This window comes from Nannobrachium achirus (assembly GCF_963921795.1).
Source record: "Nannobrachium achirus genome assembly, chromosome: 9".
Classification (NCBI taxonomy): Eukaryota; Metazoa; Chordata; class Actinopteri; order Myctophiformes; family Myctophidae; genus Nannobrachium; species Nannobrachium achirus.
In genome coordinates this window covers 20,278,179-20,299,943 of record NC_137818.1, presented here as the reverse complement: position 1 = coordinate 20,299,943, position 21,765 = coordinate 20,278,179, and the positions used below count along the sequence as shown (strand labels likewise).

The 21,765-nt window shown below is 43.1% G+C and overlaps 1 protein-coding gene and 1 long non-coding RNA gene across 2 annotated transcripts in view; both read right to left on the bottom strand.

The window, feature by feature from the left end:
- Positions 1-21,765, bottom strand: part of LOC308291136 (voltage-dependent calcium channel subunit alpha-2/delta-3-like) — a gene marked incomplete at both ends in the record, with an annotated part of 340,367 nt that overhangs the window by 272,508 nt on the left and 46,094 nt on the right. Inside the window, one exon of the mRNA XM_080733078.1 lies at positions 19,101-19,217. Coding sequence (XP_080589204.1) covers positions 19,101-19,217 — 117 coding nt within the window. The remainder of the gene's footprint in view (positions 1-19,100; positions 19,218-21,765) is intronic.
- LOC308291137 lies at positions 10,530-11,978 on the bottom strand. Its single transcript, XR_013962314.1, has 3 exons — positions 11,806-11,978; positions 11,245-11,406; positions 10,530-11,033 (listed from the first exon to the last, which is right to left on the bottom strand). It is a non-coding gene; the product is annotated as an uncharacterized lncRNA (long non-coding RNA).

Below are 21,765 nucleotides of genomic sequence, written 5' to 3'. Positions count from 1 at the left end.
GGGGGACACCAGGCCAGACAGAAGAGAGTGTGGTGTGGTGGTAAAAGCCCACAGAGAGAGAGAGAGAGGTGTGGGAGGGGGACAGCCCGGGACACACGTCACTGTCAGGAAGAAACCTTTTATCTCAGTAAGTTTCAAAAGTGTACGTTTTTTTTCTTTTTTTGCTAAGTAAAGCCCCGCTTCATCATACAAGTCTGTCGCACACAACTAGTGAAAATAGCAGATCTACAAGTACACAACGGTCTGCTTTTTTCAATATTTTAAATATATATTTTTTAAATGATAAATACAACACAAACTGTTTTGGACATACAAGGTACTCTACACCCGACAACGGTTGAAAAGCAGAGACGATGGAGATGCAGAGAGGAGCTACTGTATGTCGCTGTGGTTTTCTCTGGGGAGCTCTGGGTTCAGACACATCAGACTACAGCACTACTGTACTCATAATCATAGAGAGATAGCGTGTCTGCACTACACCCAGGGGTGATGCACCAAATTCTGGGCCCTGGGTACAAGGATTCACTGTGTTATTGTGGGCTTTAACTATTGAAAAATAGCAGATATACAAGCTCACAGCGTGGTACCGAGTGTCACACTGCGACTCGCGAGCTTGTAGATCTGCTATTTTTGAAAACCTTTGAAGGTTTTTAGAAAAACCTATGTTTCTATGTCAGTGGTGCTAAAACCTTTTCATGTCAAGGACCCCCAAAATGATATGTATTTGGCCACAGACCCCCATCTCAAAATATTTAGTTCCAGGGACCACCCAGAAGCAAAATTTGAGTTACAAATGTTCGCTTATATATTCAAAGATTTGCACACATTTTCATGAATAGCAGCGAGTGCCGTGCTGCGAGCTTGTAGATCTGCCATTTTTCAATGTTTTGGCATGTTTTCTCTCCACAAATCGAGTGTGGTTGCCTATTTCAAGTCTTGGTAACCAAACATGTGAAGCTCGACCAATCCTCAAGCTTGCACCACTCCTCCATTGGACTCAATGGACTTTTTTCCTATTTATGGATGTTTACCTAGAAATAAATACTAAAGTAGCACTAGAACAATAGTGTGTTCCATAAAAATTGTGTGCATGTCCTTATACATTAGTTGAAAATGTTTAAAAATATAAAAACATGTTAAATAAAAAAGAGTCAATCTATAAGCTCACATACTTACTACAGCTGGTGGTGCTACAGCAAACCACCTAAAGTTTAAGACTTTACATAATATAACCATCCAGTCACAGGTGGCGGGATATCACTTTTAAACTTTCACCTAGATGTATACTGTAAGCCCAAAGTGAGTCCAAATGTTCAGGTGCTTTTGAGCTGGCAGGAATTATTAGAGGGCTTATCTATTAGCCTTTATGCACAGTTTAATCTTAGGGGTTTCCATAGCCCAGTAGTTTTATTTTGTGTATATCTTTTTTACCGTGTTGCAGTTTTGGACATCCTCTAGCAGAGAGGGAAAATGCTTTAATGCAGCTTAGTGCAACCCTGTTGGGTTGCATAAGTCTTATAGTGTGAAGACACCTCAGCTTTTCTCCCATTTCTCCCGGGTAGCTCAGCATCACCACATGCCATTGGTTCCAAATGGTTGATTTCAAGACCTGGGGCAATGCAGAATGAATATCTTATATAAAGTATATTATATACAATACCAGCGGTTCACAACCTTTTCTGGATGGGGAAATCTCGCTCTTTCAAACGACCGTCATTTCGACAAAGGAGCGTCGGGAGGGTGAGCGACTCACCCCACGGAAGGTTAGGGTTAGGGTAAGGGTTGGGTTTGGGTGTCGAGAAGATGACACGTAGTAACAGCGAAACGCGTTCTGGATCAGGGCCCACTTGAAAATCTTGAAGGCGTTCGCGGCCCACCCATCTGACCACTTAACACGGTTGCTGTTTCATGTTTATTTTAACGATCAATCAATTGATTGGATCAATGGAACTAAAGTAGTAGCTATACTTTAAGTTCTGATTTATTGGTTTCACCATGAAGGTTTCAAAGAAGAAATACAAAGATGTTCTTATTTTACATTAATTGTTCACTATGTTGTGTTATCGGGGTCAACAGGTTTTTTGATTGACTGAAAAATGTATTAGACAAAAACGGAGAACAGTACAAGTATAGTCAATATAATAGAAATGTAGTACAGTACAAGTACAGTTAAACAACCTCCCAAATAAGACCTTTTCCGGCCTTTTTTTTTACGTTGGAAGTCCTAGGTATTCAATTCATGGACAATCATGGTTGGTCATCGCTGGTCTTATACAGTCATCGTATCTACCGCAATTGTGCCTTGCGAATTCGGTTTAATGATCATTTTGATCCGGACATTTCTGCCAATGGACACTCCCTACAGTATATTTCTTTATTTAATCTTTTCGTATTTACCTCCACTTCCTCCTTTTCCTCCTCAAATAGCCCTGCCCTGGCCATTCCTCCATACACTCATGATTATGTTTTTGACACCATCACCCGCGCTCTCCTTTCCGTATACATGTGCTCTTCCTCTCTCCTCCACCCTTCATGTTTCCCCCTCTCTTTCTAGTTAAAGGCACTTCCATCAACTCCACCACCATAATATCTCCTCGACCCTGGATAATTCACCCCAAGGCACACATGCGTGAGCACACACACACACACACACACACACACACACACACACACACACACACACACACACACACACACACACACACACACACACTCACACTCACACACAGTATCAAGATATACAATTATTATCAAGCATCCAGGCGGCATGCAAGCAGAAGCCATTAGCTAACGGTGCTCCCCATGTCTCCAGGGGCTTAACGCACTCTCAGCGGAATAAAGTCGTATCTAACAAAAGAATGGAAATCTTAAAGACTTGTCAGCAAGCAAGGTGCTGTACATATAACACTGCTTTAACTGGCTGACAAGACCTAGGAATAATGCCATGCTTGTGTACAATCACTTCCTTTTCTTAATATATTGTATATATAATCTTAGTCAGTCATTCAGTTTCTTTTATTTAGAGAGGATAGAAGAGAGAAACTGATAAAAGAGAAAGGAAAGGATGTCATCCCTGTCGGGCAGAAACCTTGTATCTCCAAGTTTCAAATGTGACAACAAGATTTCCACCTGACAACGGCGATATGCAACATGGATGTCCAGTCAGAAGTGAACCAGGGATGTTACATTACATTCAATAATAAAAATGACTGCATTGTTTTTGTTCCCCGCATAATGCTAAACAATAAGTTTAGTCTCTCTAGCCTCGCTAAGAGTTAGAATAAAATATGAACATACCAAATGATTATTATACCAAAAAGAAACAAAACGATTATAACAAACTAGGCACCATTTTTACTAGTGGAATCATTTTGGAGATGGTTCCCCGGCCACCTGATGATTAAAGTTATTCCCCTTCCGGACCAGATCAGAAACCCCAAAATGGTATTGATGCCAGGCTACTGATAATGATGTTCAATAATGGGTTTTAATCATACTCCATATTTTAATCTTTGAAGTGGGTATTAAAGGCCAGCTGTTTCATTTTGCGATGAGATCCTTCAAATGTGGCTGCGGGTTCCATTCCACAGTGTGACAAAGGATTGGATCTGATACAGTCAGACAGTCTGCTACAGAAGAATAACACACCACACACAAGAAAAGCTAAAGCAGGGGTCTTCAACAGGGAGTCCAGGACCCCTGGGGGGTCCTCAGAGTTACTACAGGGGGTCCTCCAAATCTTTGTGAAACTTGAAAAAAAAAATCTCCTTTTTCATATTATCCACTTGAACACTAGTCAGTGTCCATATTCTGAGAACTTTAGCCAAAAATAGCAGATCTACAAGCTCAAAACGTCTCGACTAGTCTCGGCAAAAAGGGAAAAAAAGAGCAGACTAAGTACAGAGTGAAAGGTCAAGTTTATTAAGTATTGACGGTTCAAGTGGTTAAATATCTGACAACACAAATAGACATGAATCCAAAATACACTGACGATTGTGCAGTCAAACGATGAAACTATATGGAATCTATGAAAAGGTTGTGGGGTCCCTGCTTCATCTCTCTCTCTCTCTCAGCTAAGGGGTCCTTGGCCTGAAATCGTTGAAGACCCCTGAGCTAAAGCATGGACATGGTCTGATGATCTCTCCTTGCCTCCCTGCATGCTCACCCCTGACTCAAAAAGAAATCCAATTTCTGTTAATAGCAACCATGTAGGAAAGATAGGGTCTCATCACCTGGAGCTAGACAGGCAGTGTGGCTACGAAAGCCACCCGGCACTACCCCTGCTGTTATTACCACGGCACACACACGTGTACATGAAGACAGATTGAGACACACCACGGGTGAGAATGTGTGCACACAATTGCAACATGATGACCCGCAAGCACTGAGGGGTGACCGACTTGAATTCTTGACGTGGCGGTTGACGTCAACCCCCAAGTGTGAGGGGGTGGGAAAGAACTGCACATCATTTTCCCTGCAGCCCCAACACAGTGGTATCCCATGTCCCGAGTCCCCTACAACAGGGTCACTTGCACTTTACTTGGTGCCATTTTCTTTTCTGTCTACGGTACACCAAAAATAGCAGATCTACAAGCTCACAACGTGTGACCCGCTGTGAGCTTGTAGATCTGCTATTTTTGGTGAATGCACTGCCCACAATAGGGTTTAAGTGGTTAAACGGAAAGTAATCTGTCCTCATGAAAACAGATATTCTCTCAAGTTGTCGTGACATAGCCTATACTGTATCTTAGGGGGAGAGATTTTCATATTTAAGTACCGTTAATACCAGTAAGACTCCCTAATAGGGAGATAAGCGACCGTCACGTCGCATACACAAACTTTAGAGGGCAATCGTAGCCAATTAGGAGGGAATATGGGAAATGGGACAGATCCATGTTGATGACATGACTTAAGAGATACTGTGTACCGCTTTGCGTTCTGTAGGAGTCCAAAAATGTGTTTTGCAAACATCTGCCTGATGGTGGCACTAGAAGAGGTCCATGTGAGTAATCAGGGGCAGAGGTTGTGATTTGCCATCCAAGGAGTGTGTGTGTGCAAAGTTTGGCATCGATAGGGCCAACGATGCCAGAGATAAATGTAGGGGCAAAAGTGTGACGTGACGGACAGACGGAGGGACTGACTGACTGACGGAAGGAGGGACAGCGGGTGGAGCTTTTCATAGTAACTGCGACCTAACGGTCGCAATGATATAAGTTGCCAAGTAACAATGTAATTCAGGGGTGATGAAAAGGTCATTTGCCGATCATTGTGGAATATTCTATGAATTCTCAAAGGTTAGTGAAACTCTCTGAAAGCGTGGTACTTTTGAATATGGATCCTGAAACCGTTTTGGACCTATACTGTACAAGGTTTCCACCCAACAGAGATGAATTGTGGCAGGCCCATTACACCGCAACCACAAGGCCAAGGCAGAGAGGTTCCACAGCCTTCCAGTTCATCCTAAGGCCAGCCTGAGGGCCTATATACGCACTGCTCTCTCAACAGTACACGGATTACAGAGTAGTGCTGTACTTGAGCTAGATAACAACTGACTTTGTTGCCCACTTTGTACATACAGAACAGCATATCTGTGTGTGTGTGTGTGTGTGTGTGTGTGTGTGTGTGTGTGTGTGTGTGTGTGTGTGTGTGTGTGTGTGTGTGTGTGTGTGTGTGTGATGTGCTCGTTCTGCACTAGGGATGGGACGATACGCGATATTATTGTTTATCGTGATAAAAAACGATAATCGTATCGTGGAGATTTCATTTATCGTGATATCGTCCTCCGTCATGCACTGGGATCAATTCACCTTTATTTGCCGAGCTGCATATCCGGTACCACTTAAACCCGCTATAATTGGTAAAACATACTTATAATATATGTACTTGATACAGTCTTTTTTTTCACTCTCTATCAAATGTCTTTGCCAAAAAATAGACGATCTACAAGCTCACAACACGTCGCAACATTGCGAGCTTGTAGATCTGCTATTTTTTTGGCAAATGTTCGGCCCCAGGATAATGGATTTTGATTATCGCGATTTAGGATATTATCGCGATTTCTTTTGTCACAATAATCGTGATATGAAATTTTCATATCGTCCCATCCCTATTCTGCACATGTTCTTATTGCAGATCTTGTCTCCGTGTAGACGGTCTATGGGCAAACCCATAGACCGTAAAAATGTGTCATCATGATGTCATCATGCTCTGATGTCACTGTGATGTCAGGGGAACCACTCTACCAGAATGGGTTTGCCACTCTGACATCACGCTGGCTTCACTGTGATGTCACACTAACAGAATCCCTTTTATGCCCACATATGGAGTTCCCTGATGTCATCAATAGTAATGATGCCCTGTTAGAGAGATCCCTGTCATGCCAGGGGGAACAAATCCCTTTTATGCCCATATATGGAGATATGGAGATCCCTGTGATGCCAGGGGGAAAAAAATCCCTTTTATGCCCATATATGGAGATCCCTGATTTCCACAGCCCTGATGTCCACATCCCTGATGTCCACATCCCTGATGGCGCCCTGAGGCATCCTACTAGTCTATATATACTGTACATATTCTATACAATTTGTAAAGTTCATGTACCATATTAAGAACTTTCATGTGTGCATTTCATACTGTTTGTTTTTTCCCCCGTTGCACATCTGTCCAGATGTGAACATATACCGATTTGTGTTGCTCCACAGTATTAAATCTAGAGCAAAGCTACAGTACCAAGCATTTCACTGCAAGCTGTACAATAACTGTAGGTCACAACTTAAATCTGGCTTGAGCTATACAGTGACGATAACAACACGTGGGGGCGGATGGCGTGCACGTGTCGTGCACACACACACAAACACATGAAGCCCTCAGCCCTCTGTCCTAAAGTGGCCTCTTAGATAATGGGGTTTGGTCTGAGGAGATCGATAAAATGACACAGTGATACGATATGTAGATCTCACGCGCGCGCACACACACACACACACACACACACACACACACACACACACACACACACACACACACACACACACACACACACACACACACACACACACACACACACACACACACACACACACACACACACAGACTTGCAAAGGCTACATTCTGGGGACTCATGAGTTTACATTACCGTGTGGGAACTCCCCTTTCTAGACATGGTACGCCTCTGAGAAAAATCATGCATGCTCAGAAAAACATCAGGAATCAGAATATCACATTAATTCAGAAATATTCAATACTTTCCCCCCCAGACCTGACTGAATCCTCCCATTTGGGAACCCACATGTTACATTACACCTTTCTGGGGACACCATAGCACACTTCAGATGCCAGACTTCCTGGGGACTCCAATCACATAGTCCATTCTTTCTGGGGACAACACTCCATAACAGTTCCAGATGTTCGAGTTCCAGTTCCCTTTCTGACTTTATGACTACAATATGTCCATATATGGGCATTCCCAGATATGGGCTTAATATTGATGACATCAGGGATCTCCATATATGGTATGAGCATAAAGGGGAGTCCTACATCTTGGTCAGTGAGGACATCAGGGATCTCCATATGGTATGAGCATAAAGGGGAGTCCTATACTTGGTCATTGAGGACATCAGGGATCTCCAGATATGGGCATACCTATCTGGAGATCCCCTACATCTTTAAGAGTCAGAGTGATTTCAGAACATTGATCTGACAGTGATGACCTATCTGGAGATCCCCTACATCTTTAAGAGTCAGAGTGATTTCACAACATTGATCTGACAGTGATGTCTTAACAGTCCTACATCTAGGTCAGTGATGTCAGGGTTATGTAAGAACAGTGATGTCAGAGTGACATCACAAGTGTGATGGGGACATACACGCACAGACAAGATCTGGAGGTTTTTACATCAAACCGCAAACTTTGGTCGCAATAACACTCAGATAATCTATTCTTTCTGGGGACAACACTCCATAACAGTTTCATATGTTACTCTCTGTCTGGGGACTTCATGTCATGACACTCCATCATATAGTCCATTCTTTCTGGGGACAACACTCCATAACAGTTTCAGATGTTACTCTCTGTCTGGGGACTCCATGTCATGACACTCCATCATATAGTCCATTCTTTCTGGGGACAACACTCCATAACAGTTTCATATGTTACTCTCTGTCTGGGGACTTCATGTCATGACACTCCATGATATAGTCCATTCTTTCTGGGGACAACACTCCATAACAGTTTCAGATGTTACTCTCTGTCTGGGGACTCCATGTCATGACACTCCATCATATAGTCCATTCTTTCTGGGGACAACACTCCATAACAGTTTCAGATGTTACTCTCTGTCTGGGGACTCCATGTCATGACACTCCATCATATAGTCCATTCTTTCTGGGGACAACACTCCATAACAGTTTCATATGTTACTCTCTGTCTGGGGACTTCATGTCATGACACTCCATCATATAGTCCATTCTTTCTGGGGACAACACTCCATAACAGTTTCAGATGTTACTCTCTGTCTGGGGACTCCATGTCATGACACTCCATCATATAGTCCATTCTTTCTGGGGACAACACTCCATAACAGTTTCAGATGTTACTCTGTCTGGGGACTTCATGTCATGAAACTTGATCTGATATAAAGTGATTGCAGTCTGGGCCCTCACCCTATGACGAACATTCATGGGTGGGTGATTTGAACACTATATGTGGAGACAAGGTGAAATAGCCGCTTGAAGGTAGCAATGGCATGTACTATAATCATATGTCAAGATGCCACTGCTAGATGATCCTATCACAATGCTAGAGGTCCAACATGTGATTGACCACCAGCTAAAGGCTGGAAAAGAAACAGAACCTGATGGACCTATTCAAGAAGCGTAACCAACTTGATTGTGACAACTACCGGGGCACAAGCATGCAAATAGTGCAGCTAAAGTGTAGGATCAGCGCTGCTGCCGTGATCATAGGGGCAATTTGACAGACTGTACGTGTGGTTTTGGGGACAACTGCTTTGAATCGCTATTATTGGTATTAAAACAGAAACCAAGCAAACAGGGAGAAATACAAATACATTTAATGGGAAGCATTCGGTTTTACATTCATGTCATGTCATGAGTTAGTTATGTAAACTTACAAATGTAAATGTTCATGTGGACATGAACCCCAGTGATAATGCGGTGAGCCTCACTGAGCCTTCCGCTACCCCACAATCATACACAGCATCTGAGAGCCAACCAACCTCCACAGCGAGAGAAAGAACAACCCCCTCCGCAGGTGAGCACAGATGGCCAACTTAAGACACAGGGAAGCATAACTGGCACACAGGTGGGAATTGGGGACATTGAAGGGTTTATTTGATGGGTGTCATTAAATGACTGACATGGCACACTGACTATCTAAAACAGAAAAACGTGGCACATCATTTCAAAAAGGTTGCTGGCCCGTGTTCGTACATTGTAGCCTTTGTGTTAGTAAGAACTGCCTTTGGAGCTTGTATAGTAGTAAGTAGTCTCGGAAGATACGACACAGAAGAGGCATGAATATCCCGGTAGAGAAGAAGCAACCATCGGTAGTGACCAAAAACCCTCCGTGTCCGTTCCAGCTGTGGAAAAGAAAGTGGATGGATCTTGTCTGTACAACAAGAAACAATACTGTTGGTTTTGTGTTGTACATCAAAATGGCAAGGCACTTGGAGCAGGTTCACATAAAGGAGAAAGAAGTAGCATTAGCAATGAGTTTTCCTAAGGGCTCTAAAGAAAGGCGTAATCATTTGCAATTACTCCGTAATCAAGGAAACTTTGCATATAATTGCAAAGTTTTGGAAGAGGGTCGCGGTAGTTTGGTTGTGCAGAAGCAGCCACAAAAATAAGAACAAGGGAACGTCTACTTGCCCTGTGCGTACTGCCAAGGACTACACCCTAAGCATGCAATGTGGAGACACTTTCGCACTTGCATTGCTAGATCAGCCCATGAGAAAGCCCTACCAGGTAGAACTCCAGTTCAAGACCTCTGTGCTGCTGCCTTACCCCACTCTAGCACGGTTAGCAAAGAACTCTGGGCATTGGTATGTAAGATGAAAAAGGATGACATTGCTTGTACAGTTAAATCAGACCCTTGGATTTTGAAATTTGGAGAGTATCGGTTCAATAAGCATGGATATGATCCCTCAAAACACGAATATGTAAGACAAGGCATGAGGTCTCTTGGTCGACTCGTTTTCTATGGCAAGGATGTAACACCTTTTAAAAGTATCGCGGAATATGTCATGCCAAAAAACTTTTATGAGCTGGTGAAGGCAGTGTTACACACATCGGTAACAAACACAAGGAGCGAAGAGGCCCTCTCACTTCCATTAAAGCTTGGACAAAGCCTGAAAAGAATCGCTATGATCATGCAGGGTAACGCACTTATCACTGGGGACAAAGCACTTGCGGAAAAGGCAAAAAACTTCCAAGAAGTCTATGATGCAAAGTGGAATGAGTTGGTAGCAGGGAACTGTCACAGGAAACTCGATGAGGCAAACTATAATACCCCTTTGCTACTGCCCCTTACAGAGGATGTGAAACGACTACATGATTTCCTGAATAAGCAGCAGCAGCAGGATTTTGAGGCCTTGAAGTGTGCAGAGACGTTGGAGAACTACAGGAAGCTGACCTTGGTAACTCTTACTCAGGTTCTCCTGTTCAACAGGAGAAGACAAGGGGAGTTGTCCAAAATGAAGCTATCTGCATTCCTGTCAAGGGTTCAAAAGGAAAGTCACGAAGACATAAATTATGCTCTCTCTGACCTTGAACAAAGTCTGTGCAAATACTTCTCCAGAGTTGAAGTCAGAGGAAAAAATACCAAGAAGGTGACCATCCTCCTAAGTCCACCGATGGTATCATCACTCGAGCTTCTCTGTGCAAGTAGATGCAATTGTGGTGTCCATGAGGATAATCCATATATGTTTGCTGGAGCAGGGGGGGAGGCAGAGAGTTGTCACGTGAGCGCCTGGATCTGAGCTGGAGATGACCATCTGAAGGCTCATTCCTTCCCCGAGCTGTAGGAATCAGAAAGAGCATCAGATATGTACATTTGAGTTACTATAGGAGCCCCAAAGGCAGTTCTTTCTAACACAAAGGCTACAATGTACTAACACAGGCCAGCAACCTTTTTGAAATGATGTGCCACGTTTTTCTGTTTTAGATAGTCAGTGTCCCCTGTGTGCCAGTTATGCTTCCCTGTGTCTTAAGTTTGCCATCTGTGCTCACCTGCGGAGAGGGTCTTTTTTTCTCTCGCTGTGGAGGTTGGCTGGTTCTCAGGTGCTGTGTAGAATTGTGGGGCAGAGGAAGGCTTGGTCAGGGTAACTGCGTCATCACTGGGGCGTTTGACGCCACAGAGAGCACGTTGTGAAGACTCTGGCTTTCCCTGAGCTGTAGGAATGAGAAGAAGCATCAAAAAATATCATTTTGGGGTTCCTTCACATGAAAAGGTTTGAGAACCACTGACATAGTAGTCTCTCAAGAACAGACTAACTGAGCTCCAGTTAAATGATAAGGACCTTTTCTTTGACGATGGCTGGCCAGATTGTTGACATACAAACATCGTTTTTTCAAAAAAATCTTAGAAGGATTCAAAAGACACTTATGTAATCGGGTCAAAAATCTAATTTTCACGATTTTTCAAAAATAGCAGATCTACAAGCTCGCAGCGCGGCACTCGGTGCCGCGCTGTGAGCTTGTATATCTGCTATTTTTCAATAGTTAAAGCATAAAATATTGCGTCATAATGTGTTCAGGCCTAAATGGGTTAAGTTTGCCATCTGTGCTTACCTGCGGAGAGGGTCTTTCTTTCTCTCGCTGTGGAGGTTGGCTGTTTCTCAGGTGCTGTGTATAATTGTGGGGCAGAGGAAGGCTTGGTCAGGGTAACTGCGTCATCACTGGGGCGTTTGACGCCACAGAGAGCACGTTGTGAAGACTCTGGCCTTCCGGTGAGGGTCACGGCATCATCACTGGGGCGTTTGACGACACAGAGAGCATGTTGTGAAGACTCTGGCCTTCCCTGAGCTGTAAGAATTACATGCAAGTCACAAAAGAACAATTGAGTTGCTATACGTGTGCCAACACAAGGACTACAACGCACTGATATAGCAAACTATGTGACTCACTCGATAAGGGGTCTGGCTCTTCATGTGCTGTGAGGGCAGGTGGGGTCACAGATGGAGCTTTCACCACTTTCTTTCTGCAGAGGCAGGACAATAAAGTCATCTCCCCATTCACTTAATCGCTTTCCTAAGTATTACTTATTATTCTTGAAAATCCTCTAAAACCAGAGAGCAGAACGGGTTAGAGCAGTGATTTGCAATTCTAGGTTAAACCCCTTTACGGATATCATAATCTAGCAACAACCACTACAAAATATCGTGTTTAATTCTTACGCAGAGCATGATTCTCTTTTTTTGGACATAGTTTGGAGGGGCTGCAAATAAAATTAAGGCAGGGTGAATACATTTGCTGGTGCATCTTTTCTTTTTTTTAAAGGCTTAAAATCCCTAATTGAACAGTACTAATTGGATTTTGTCTTTGTTCAACATGTCTCAGTGGCGTTTGTCTTGAGTCTCGGTGACCTACCTTGACTTCTTGGTCTTGTTTTTTGGCAGCTTTCTTTTAATGTTCACATTCTTGACAGAACACACCGCCCCATCATAGTATTTCACAGTGCATGTCCTTGCTGTCAACACACAGAGAAACATGGACATATTTATCACTAAAACTATGTCTACTTTATGCCATCATGCAGTGGTGATAAGTACCCAGATGTAATAGAGCATCTGCAAGCTCAATGTTAGCTTAATGTGAGCTTGTAGATCGGCTTCTTTCAAATAGCCTATGTCTAAAGTAGCGGTTAATGTGTGTTTTGCCATTTACAACACTGTCTTTGTGACATGCGTTTCAGTGATTCAAACCTCTCTCGTTGACTTTGGTTACTTTTGCTGAATAGTAGCGAGAGTCTGTCCACTGGGCCAAGACACGCTCTCCTACACAAAAGTCCTGGAAAGCAAAAAAGCAGGTTTAGTACACCTTTTAAGACCCTTTTACGTAACAAACCAATCAGTCAACACATAAATACAGGTATGGTATATCGCAAGAACCTCTTATGCTAATATTTGCTAATGCCTCTCACCATTTTGCCGGGTCATCCAGCTTCCTGACCATCGTCTTGATCCTGTTTCTGTAGACTCAAACTATAAATACAAAAGGGGAGGGGGTGTCAAACTCCTGGGATGGGTCCATCAGGGCTCAATGCTAGTGTCTGTTATGCTTAAGTCAATCAATGCCCTACCAGTGTGCTCTAACACAGTGGTTCCCAAACTTGTTAGCCAGTGACCCAAAATATAAATTAGACATTCTTGGAATGAATACTTTAATTTGTTTGAAAATCATGACATTGATTGCTATTTTGATCTATTTAGGAACAATATGTAGGAGGGGAACTCAGATGGGTCCCGACCCATTGTTTGGGAACCAAGGCCCTACTTGGCATTACTTACGTACGTTTTATGCCCATATATGGAGATTCCTATGTTGTCAATATTAAGGACATTATTAAGGATATTGTAATCAATATTAAGGATATATATGGGAATGCCCATATACCTCCCAACCTCTCCGCCTCAACCTCCGACCAGTATCACAGCCACCTCTAATGGGCCCATTCACTTTAATGTAAATACAGCGGATTTTTACACATTAAATATTAATTCTGTGTTGGACCCAGAGCTTCGAAATCTCTTCCAATCCGTCAAAAAGGCCTGGATATGCATTGGAAGAATGTGTAGACCTTTAAACTTTTAAAACAATACAACAGAGGAATATATAAGGATGCAGCAGAGAAGTCGCCTGTCTGCTGGACCTACAGAGAGCCGTTTACACTGATTAATTTAGACCAGGGCTACTCAACTTAAGATGCCTCAGGGGCCACTCAGCAAAATACAAAGGGCCGCAAGCAAAAAATTACGGTCCCATTTTGGATGTTTACAATGATTTTGTAACATACTTCATGACAAGTCTAATAATTAAGTAAACACAAAGAAAACAGACACATTTTTGGGTCTAACAACCCAACTTATTGTATTCTGGGAGAACATTATTGTTGGGTGGGACAATAGGTACTTATCTACACCCCTAAATCAAGTCAAACCACCCCCACAATAGTTGTCAACTTTAAAATACTTTTACTCCACTACAAATATTTAAAACTACTAGTTATTTAGTAGATTTAGATTATTATTGCAAAACATACATTTCCCACTTAAAATAACACATGCACATACCCATAAGGGTCCATTTGGTTACTATCATTTAGCTGAGGACCCACTAGAACTCCCTCAAGGACCCCTGGGGGTCCTCAGACCCCACTTAGAGAACCAATGCTCTAAGCTAATGTAGTCCTTTGCAATAAAAACGGATGTCCCGCGATTATTATATTTTATCATGATCTGCTATTTTCAACACGCAACAACCCCGCAGTACGGTGCTATGGCGAAGCACAAATCAATCAAAACAATCATCTCATCTGCGCTGCTGTGCGACTTTAAATCGTCACAGATGACAAGGGCTATAGGACAATGCATCTGATGACCAATAGAAACTGCAATTGTAAATAGCTACAGTACACAATGCCATTATTATGCAGGCCTATACATTAAGCAATCAACGTCAGACAATGAACTCGATAGTCTTTTTTTATTTGTGAATGTACAATAATGTCAACGAATAAAGCTTAATTTTATGGGGGAATAACTTCACGGCTAGTTATTTGAACAATCATTTGTTTGCGCGAGTGTTTGTTTCTTTTAGCAAACTGGGATAATCTTTGAATGGTTTATGCTTGTGTCGCAACGTGAATATCGATCCGAAAACAAGGTGCCGCGCGTCGGAGAGAGCCTCCCCGCTCCGAGTATGCGTGTGGCTCGCCTCGCAGCTGGATTTGGCCCAGGGGCGTCAATTGGGTATGGCAGGGGTATGCATCTGCCATACCTTGGCTACAGGGGGAAATAATAAAATGTACTTTTCATTGTGCCTGTTGCTAAGGTATGGCAACATGACTGGTGTCTTGCACGTGCGCGAAGGCGCGCGTGCAAGACACCAGTCATGTTGCCATACCTTACCTTTTTCTGAACTGACGCCACTGATTTGCTCGGCTCGCTGCATATCCATGGAGAAAGAGAGAGGCACCTCGCGAAAACTCTCTGGAGAGAAGATTATATTCCTCATCCAGCAAAAGTATTCACGTTGATGTTGTGCTTGTGCGCGAATGAAACCCACTGATTTATAACTAGTTTACAGCCTGCAACTAATCGCTGCTGCTGCCTTTGCTGCTGCGTGATGCCTGCTTCGAAAGAAAGGCTGGTAGGCGAGGTTAGCTTCGAAAGCACTCAGTCTACCCAGTGTGTGAAATGAACAGAGGCGGTGGTAACAGCCTATCAGCGTCAGCCTATCAGTCGTTGTCATAGAGATGACAACCCATACCCCGGCATCAGCCAATCAGCGTGCCGTTCTCTCTCTCTCTCGCACACAGATTTCAGAGCGCATGCAATGAAGTGGAATACAAAGAAAAGTGGAAAAAAAACGTGTATTTTTTTTTTTTTTAATAATTCGTCCTGGGTCCGGTCGGCGGTGCCTCGCGGTCCGGACGTGGACCGCGGTCCGCCTATTGAGGACCCCTAATTAGGCTATTATAATAATATAACCCAAGATTATGCCATTTTATAAAAAAAAATAAAAAAAGATTTTTTTAAAAACAGACCTACAAGCTCCCAGCACGACGCATCCACAACGCGTTGTGAGCTTGTAGGTCTGCTATTTTATTTGCGACACCCTTGTACTGCGAAGTATAAATTAGGCTTCTTTCCCAGAACAGAACGGCGGATTTAGACTCAGGTTTATACTCTCCAATACTAACCAAAGTGAATGGGCCCATTAGAAAAGAAGTCAATCCAGAAAAATCAGTAAAATAAATAAAAAAGACATTGAAAATACTGTTGAGAACACAGTAGCAAATGCTGATGATTCAGCATGTTTAAATATTGTTAACGTTACATTCATGCCAAATAATTACCTGTGCTACCATGACAAGAGGGAGAAGTACGGAGACGTCTGCAGTGCCTTGCACAAACTTGTTAATTCAACACACCAGGCAGTGATTAGCACTGGCTGTGGTCGGTGGGGGAGGGGAGGAGAACTTGTCTGTGACCGAACTGAAACTGCTGCATGCCCCCCCTCCCTCTCTCTCTATCGTCTCCCTGCCACAGTATTTCTACTAAAATATAAAAAAAAACATCTCATCTGCGCTGCTGTGCGACTTTAAATCGTCTGTCCACGCAAATAATGTCGAGAAACATGATCGACAGTATTGCATTACAACATGCAGATCATCACAGTGACTTTGTCACCAGCTAAAAAACGTTTAGTTTTTAGTCCTTAAGTTAAAAGTCTCATTCTTGATAAGATATGTGCAGTGGATCTGTTTAAACACAAGATGCAGGGTCACCCTACTATAAAATATATACAGAATCACTTGTAAACTTACCTTATCGTTTATAATGATGTGACTTGCATGTAATGTTGAAAATTTCCCGGTAAGTTCTCCAGACTCCAGTAATGTAGTGACGTATTGTATGCATGAATGGCCTACGGCCTCAAATCCAATGAAATTGTCGTCTAAGAGACACGTGTCTGGCACGTCACTGGCCTGTCGCTTCTCATTGGCTAAATGTGTGTAACATTAGCACACCATAGCAGTACCATTTGCGGTCGCTGGGGGGAGCACTTGTAACACACTAGTAGCACACTACTCAGAGATTAAAGACCTTGTGTGCCATTTGAAAAAAAAGCTCTGGGCATAGTAATTCATTGTTCTGGATTGATTTAACGCTCTTCTCATGTGGGGACTAATACTTAGGTGCCCACATGGTTTTTTAGTCCCCATGTCGTGACTGTGCTATCATGTGGAAGTCCCCTCGTGGTAGCAATTGCAAACCCACACACACACACACACACACACACACACACACACACACACACACACACACACACAAAGGGAGATCTACGGTTTCACTTTGGCAACATAACCCTGCAGTACTTCATCAGAGAGCCCGTAGGGTAGGGTCATTAATACAGTCAGACCAAAGCCACTTTAACAACTGATTCTAGCAGCTTAGTGCAAAGTGCATCTCTTGGCTGTCCAGCAGAAAACATGTTTATCCACATCTTTATCTTTATAAGATGTTTTGTTACACTTCGTCGTACGACAGCGCAGCACAAAAGTAGCAGAAATAGCAGATCTGCACGACGTGAAGCGTTGCGGATCTGATATTTTGGCAATAGGGACACCAGGCTCAATGTGGCTAAGTCTGTGTGTGGGGTTTATAAATGTTTAACCAATCAAAGTGAGCATGTGACTAAATAATAACTACATTGGATCCATTGGAACACAGGATCTTCTTTTTCCCGAACATACACGTTTTCCACTTTGTCTTCTTTCCACTTCTTTCTAAATAAAGTGCATACATGTCTTTTTGTTTCTCTCTCTCTTTTTTCACAATAGTCTTTGTTTCGTTTTATATTGGCGATAAATATGACTGGCAGTTTCTTTTCAAAACACTGTTGCGATGGCATGAATATATATGGTGTTTGTTTTCAGAATCTGTGGATGTATGCTGGACTGGGTGTTGGTCACAACAAAGTTATGCCATTGGTTTCTACAGACCCGTTTTGAAGCCTGTTTATTATTCATTACATATTCGGTCAGAAATGCTAACAGAAATTGTGCTATTGGCTGCAACAGCAGCAAGGGTGGGTCTTCACTCAGTAGAACCAGTAGAAACATACCCTACTTTATCATTAATTAAAAAATGAATAGAGCCATAATTTACTAAACACATATCATGATGGTTTAAAATAGACTTTAAACTAGTGATTGAAAACAAGTGTTTTTTTTCCCATTGACTTGACATTATAATGAACGGTAGAAGGTGAAATAGAAATAGCGACATCTGCTGGGTCATTAATAGAAACAGTCGGGCTGAACGAGAACCCGGAAGTGAACTTCAATTCCAGCAAAGGGGGTTTGCCCCTTGGGCCTAATGCACATAAAACATGGAATCCTTGTAATAAAATCAAACCTCGGTTCGAAGTGGAGCGGTGAATCTGAGCAGCTATACCCTGTGTGTGTGTGTGTGTGTGTGTGTGTCTAGTCTGCACAATAGTGCCCTAGAAGCGCTATGTGTTCTAGATCTGTTTTTGATTCTATATGTTCTAGATCATCCATCCATCCATCCATCATCCATCCATCATCCATCCATCCATCATCCATCCATCCTCCATCCATCCATCCATCCATCCATCCATCCATCCATCCTCCATCCATCCATCATCCATCATCCATCATCCCCCATCCGTCATCCATCCATCCTCCATCCATCCATCCATCCATCATCCATCCATCCATCCATCATCCATCCATCCATCCTCCATCCATCCTCCATCCATCCATCCATCCATCATTCATCCATCCATCCATCCATCCATCATTCATCCATCCATCCATCATCCATCATCCATCCATCCATCATCCATCCATCCATCCATCCATCCATCCATCCATCCATCCATTATCCATCCATCCATCCATCCATCCATCCATCCATCCATCCATCCATCATCCATCCATCCTCCATCCATCCATCCATCATCCATCCATCCATCCATCCATCCATCCATCCATCCATCCATCCATCCATCCTCCATCCATCCATCCATCCATCCGTGTGTGTGTGTGTGTGTGTGTGTGTGTGTGTGTGTGTGTGTGTGTGTGTGTGTGTGTGTGTGTGTGTATGTGTGTGTGTGTGTGTGTGTGTGTGTGTGTGTGTCTGCCAACAACAACAGCGCCCCTCCTTTAACTTGTGTGTGGCCACTCAAGGTATTGCCAGGCTACGGACATAGCCAGCCAGCCACATAGCCAGCCAGCCAGCCAGCCAGCCACAGACATACCTGTCTATTGGGAGCGCTTTCACCGCACCAAAAAAAAGAAAAAGGTTGTAGTTTCCATGGAGCAGCGTACGTACCTTCATGGCCTCGGCCTTCTTGCGGAACATCTCCTCCATGTCCTCGGCCAGCCTCTTCACCAGGTGCAGGCCGTCGATCTCTTCCACTCGCACCGCCCGCTCAAACTCCTTGTATTTCTGAAAGAAAACAAACACACACGTTCATGTTGGGCTGGCTAACCGCTTTCCACTGGCGTCCCCCTGTTTTGGGCATGTCAGTAATAGGCGCAATGTTTTATTTTTGAAGGCAATCATCAAGTTCACAGCATGTTATGAGCTTGTAGGTCAGCTATTTTCATTATCCTATCCACAAGTTTCCTGTGTCCCATCAATGAATGTCTCTGCATGAAGAGTCACCAACGTAATTGCCTTGCCCGGCATATTCATCGCACTGGGTGGCAAATTCACTCCGGAAGTTCGGTGAGTCCATGAGAGCCGGCAGGACAGCTCAATGAACATAAGAAAACTCTAAACGATAGAGACCTTTATAAAATACTCGGCTCATTAATATAAAAGAAAAAATGTCACACATTTCTGTGTTGTTTTTCGGTGTGTACGCTGTATAACTTTATAGAGGTATCTTAAGAGCACAAAGTATGTTTCTGAACTAGCTAGTATCGTGAGACTCTCCACGATTCCCTGTCTGGAAACCAACTCTCGCAATAGCTCAGAGACAGAAACTATACCTGCCGCTGTTTAGATCCCTAAATAAAATGCTGTGCTGTGCACATCGAAAAGCAAGTGATTGTAGAAATACCTGTGATATGTCTTCTTTTATATTCCCAAACCGATTATATGACAAAGGTGTCAGTCGTTCATAAATAGTTTTTGTTCATGAGCTGGTCTAGCCGGCTCTCATAGACTCTAATGTTTTTCACCAAACGAATCTGCTGACTGGAATCAAGTGGTAGTCACTCTCATCTTGTTCCTAGAGTCCCATGAGCCCCTTAACTGTTTAATTCTGACTGGTTGCTGTGCTACTGTCACACCTGAATCTCTGCATGGTGATTACATGGTGCTTGTTCAGTGATTTGAATCAGCTGTGTAGAGGGAAGTGAAGCACACATTTTTCCCACAGTAAGCTTGTTGGGAAACTTGCAGATATTAAAAATCGCTATCTGGGCATCCGGATTTGATTGGCTACTAGTTTTTTTAGGTAGCCTGAAAATCTTCCTGAAAATCTGGCTCTTTAACTCATACTGTGCCGGGGCCACAAGAGGGCGCCAGAGTGCCAGACATTTCTGTATAGGCCTTCGCTCTAGCTTCCGTCGACAGAGGCAGTAGTGGCTTGTGATTTCACTGCAGCCACTGTTATGGATGACGAGAGGAGGAAGTTAGCTTCTTTATTTTTTAGAAGCCTGATCTGAAGCTATTTTAGTCGCAAAAAAACTTTGTCGCTGCACTGGGAACACAGTTCAGAGAAAAAGGTCTCTAAAGATGTGAGTTTGTATTGGAATCGGCGGCGCGGCAGCATTGCCCGATTATGGGCCGATGTAAACAGAATCGCGGCCCCGGCCATGGATGGAAAATTAGACCGGGGCTTCGTTGAGGCCTCCGATTAATTAATTCATTTTATTAAATATCGCGGACTAGTCCGGGATAGGCACCCCGGAATACGTCGCGCCGCCGACAGTATAGATTGAGTTTTTTTGGGGGGGCTCTAAACTTTATTTTAAACCATTTTCAATGGAATAAATCGTCGGACCATCTAGCATCACTCATTGGAAAGCGTAGGACGAGCCAGGACCACCCACATCTCTACAAGCAGCTCAGGGTAAGTAAAATAGCAAAAAAAAACATTGTATTGGATTGAAATAAAGCCGAACTTGTTCGGGATAGGCACAAAGAGGGTTAAAATAGGCCCCCCCATCCAAACATTCAAGAATATTTCAGCTTTGTGACGAGTTGAAAATATTTCAACTCCCTGTGACAAATTGAAAATATTTCAACTCTCTGTGACTAGATAAAAATTCCAGATGTGTACATAGGCCTACTCTGGGAAACAGGCCTACTCTTGGAAAAACAAAACAACTCTGTGGAGCTTTGCAGACACACATTACCATGTCATTCCGTTATTCAACCTGTAGGAGGTGTTGTTTGACTAAAGAAGATGAAAACTTGTCAAATACACAACTCCATATTTGAGTGGAGGCAGCATGGTGATTCGTATTAATACATGAATTATTTTGTAATATTTCTTGTTCAACTATATCCCCAAAACTCCTTCCCAATTAATTTTGTTTAGCTGACGTTGGCGAGGCATTACTAATCCTTTCAAACACAACGCACACTGACCAGGATAATACAATATCCCTTGTTCTGTGTCAGCGCGATAAAAAAACACAGTGTCGGGCTGTTTACAATAATGAAACAGCACTGAGAAATAAGCTGGAATGTCATCTGCGATTACAGAGTCTGGGGGAAGCGTCAGATGTGTGTTGAGTGATGTTTAAGTGAACATGCTGTAAAAAATGCAAATGTTCTGCCAAAGTAAACTAACAGAGTGCTAATCCACACACGCACATACACGCACATACATACACGCGCACAATTACACACGCAAAAACCAGTCCACTCCGCCTGAGGCGTAATCAAGCAGCCCAAAAGAATAATCAGCCACACAGAGCGCACCAATCACACTCCACTGACCTCACGATCTGCACCAATCTAAATTACATTTCTCTGT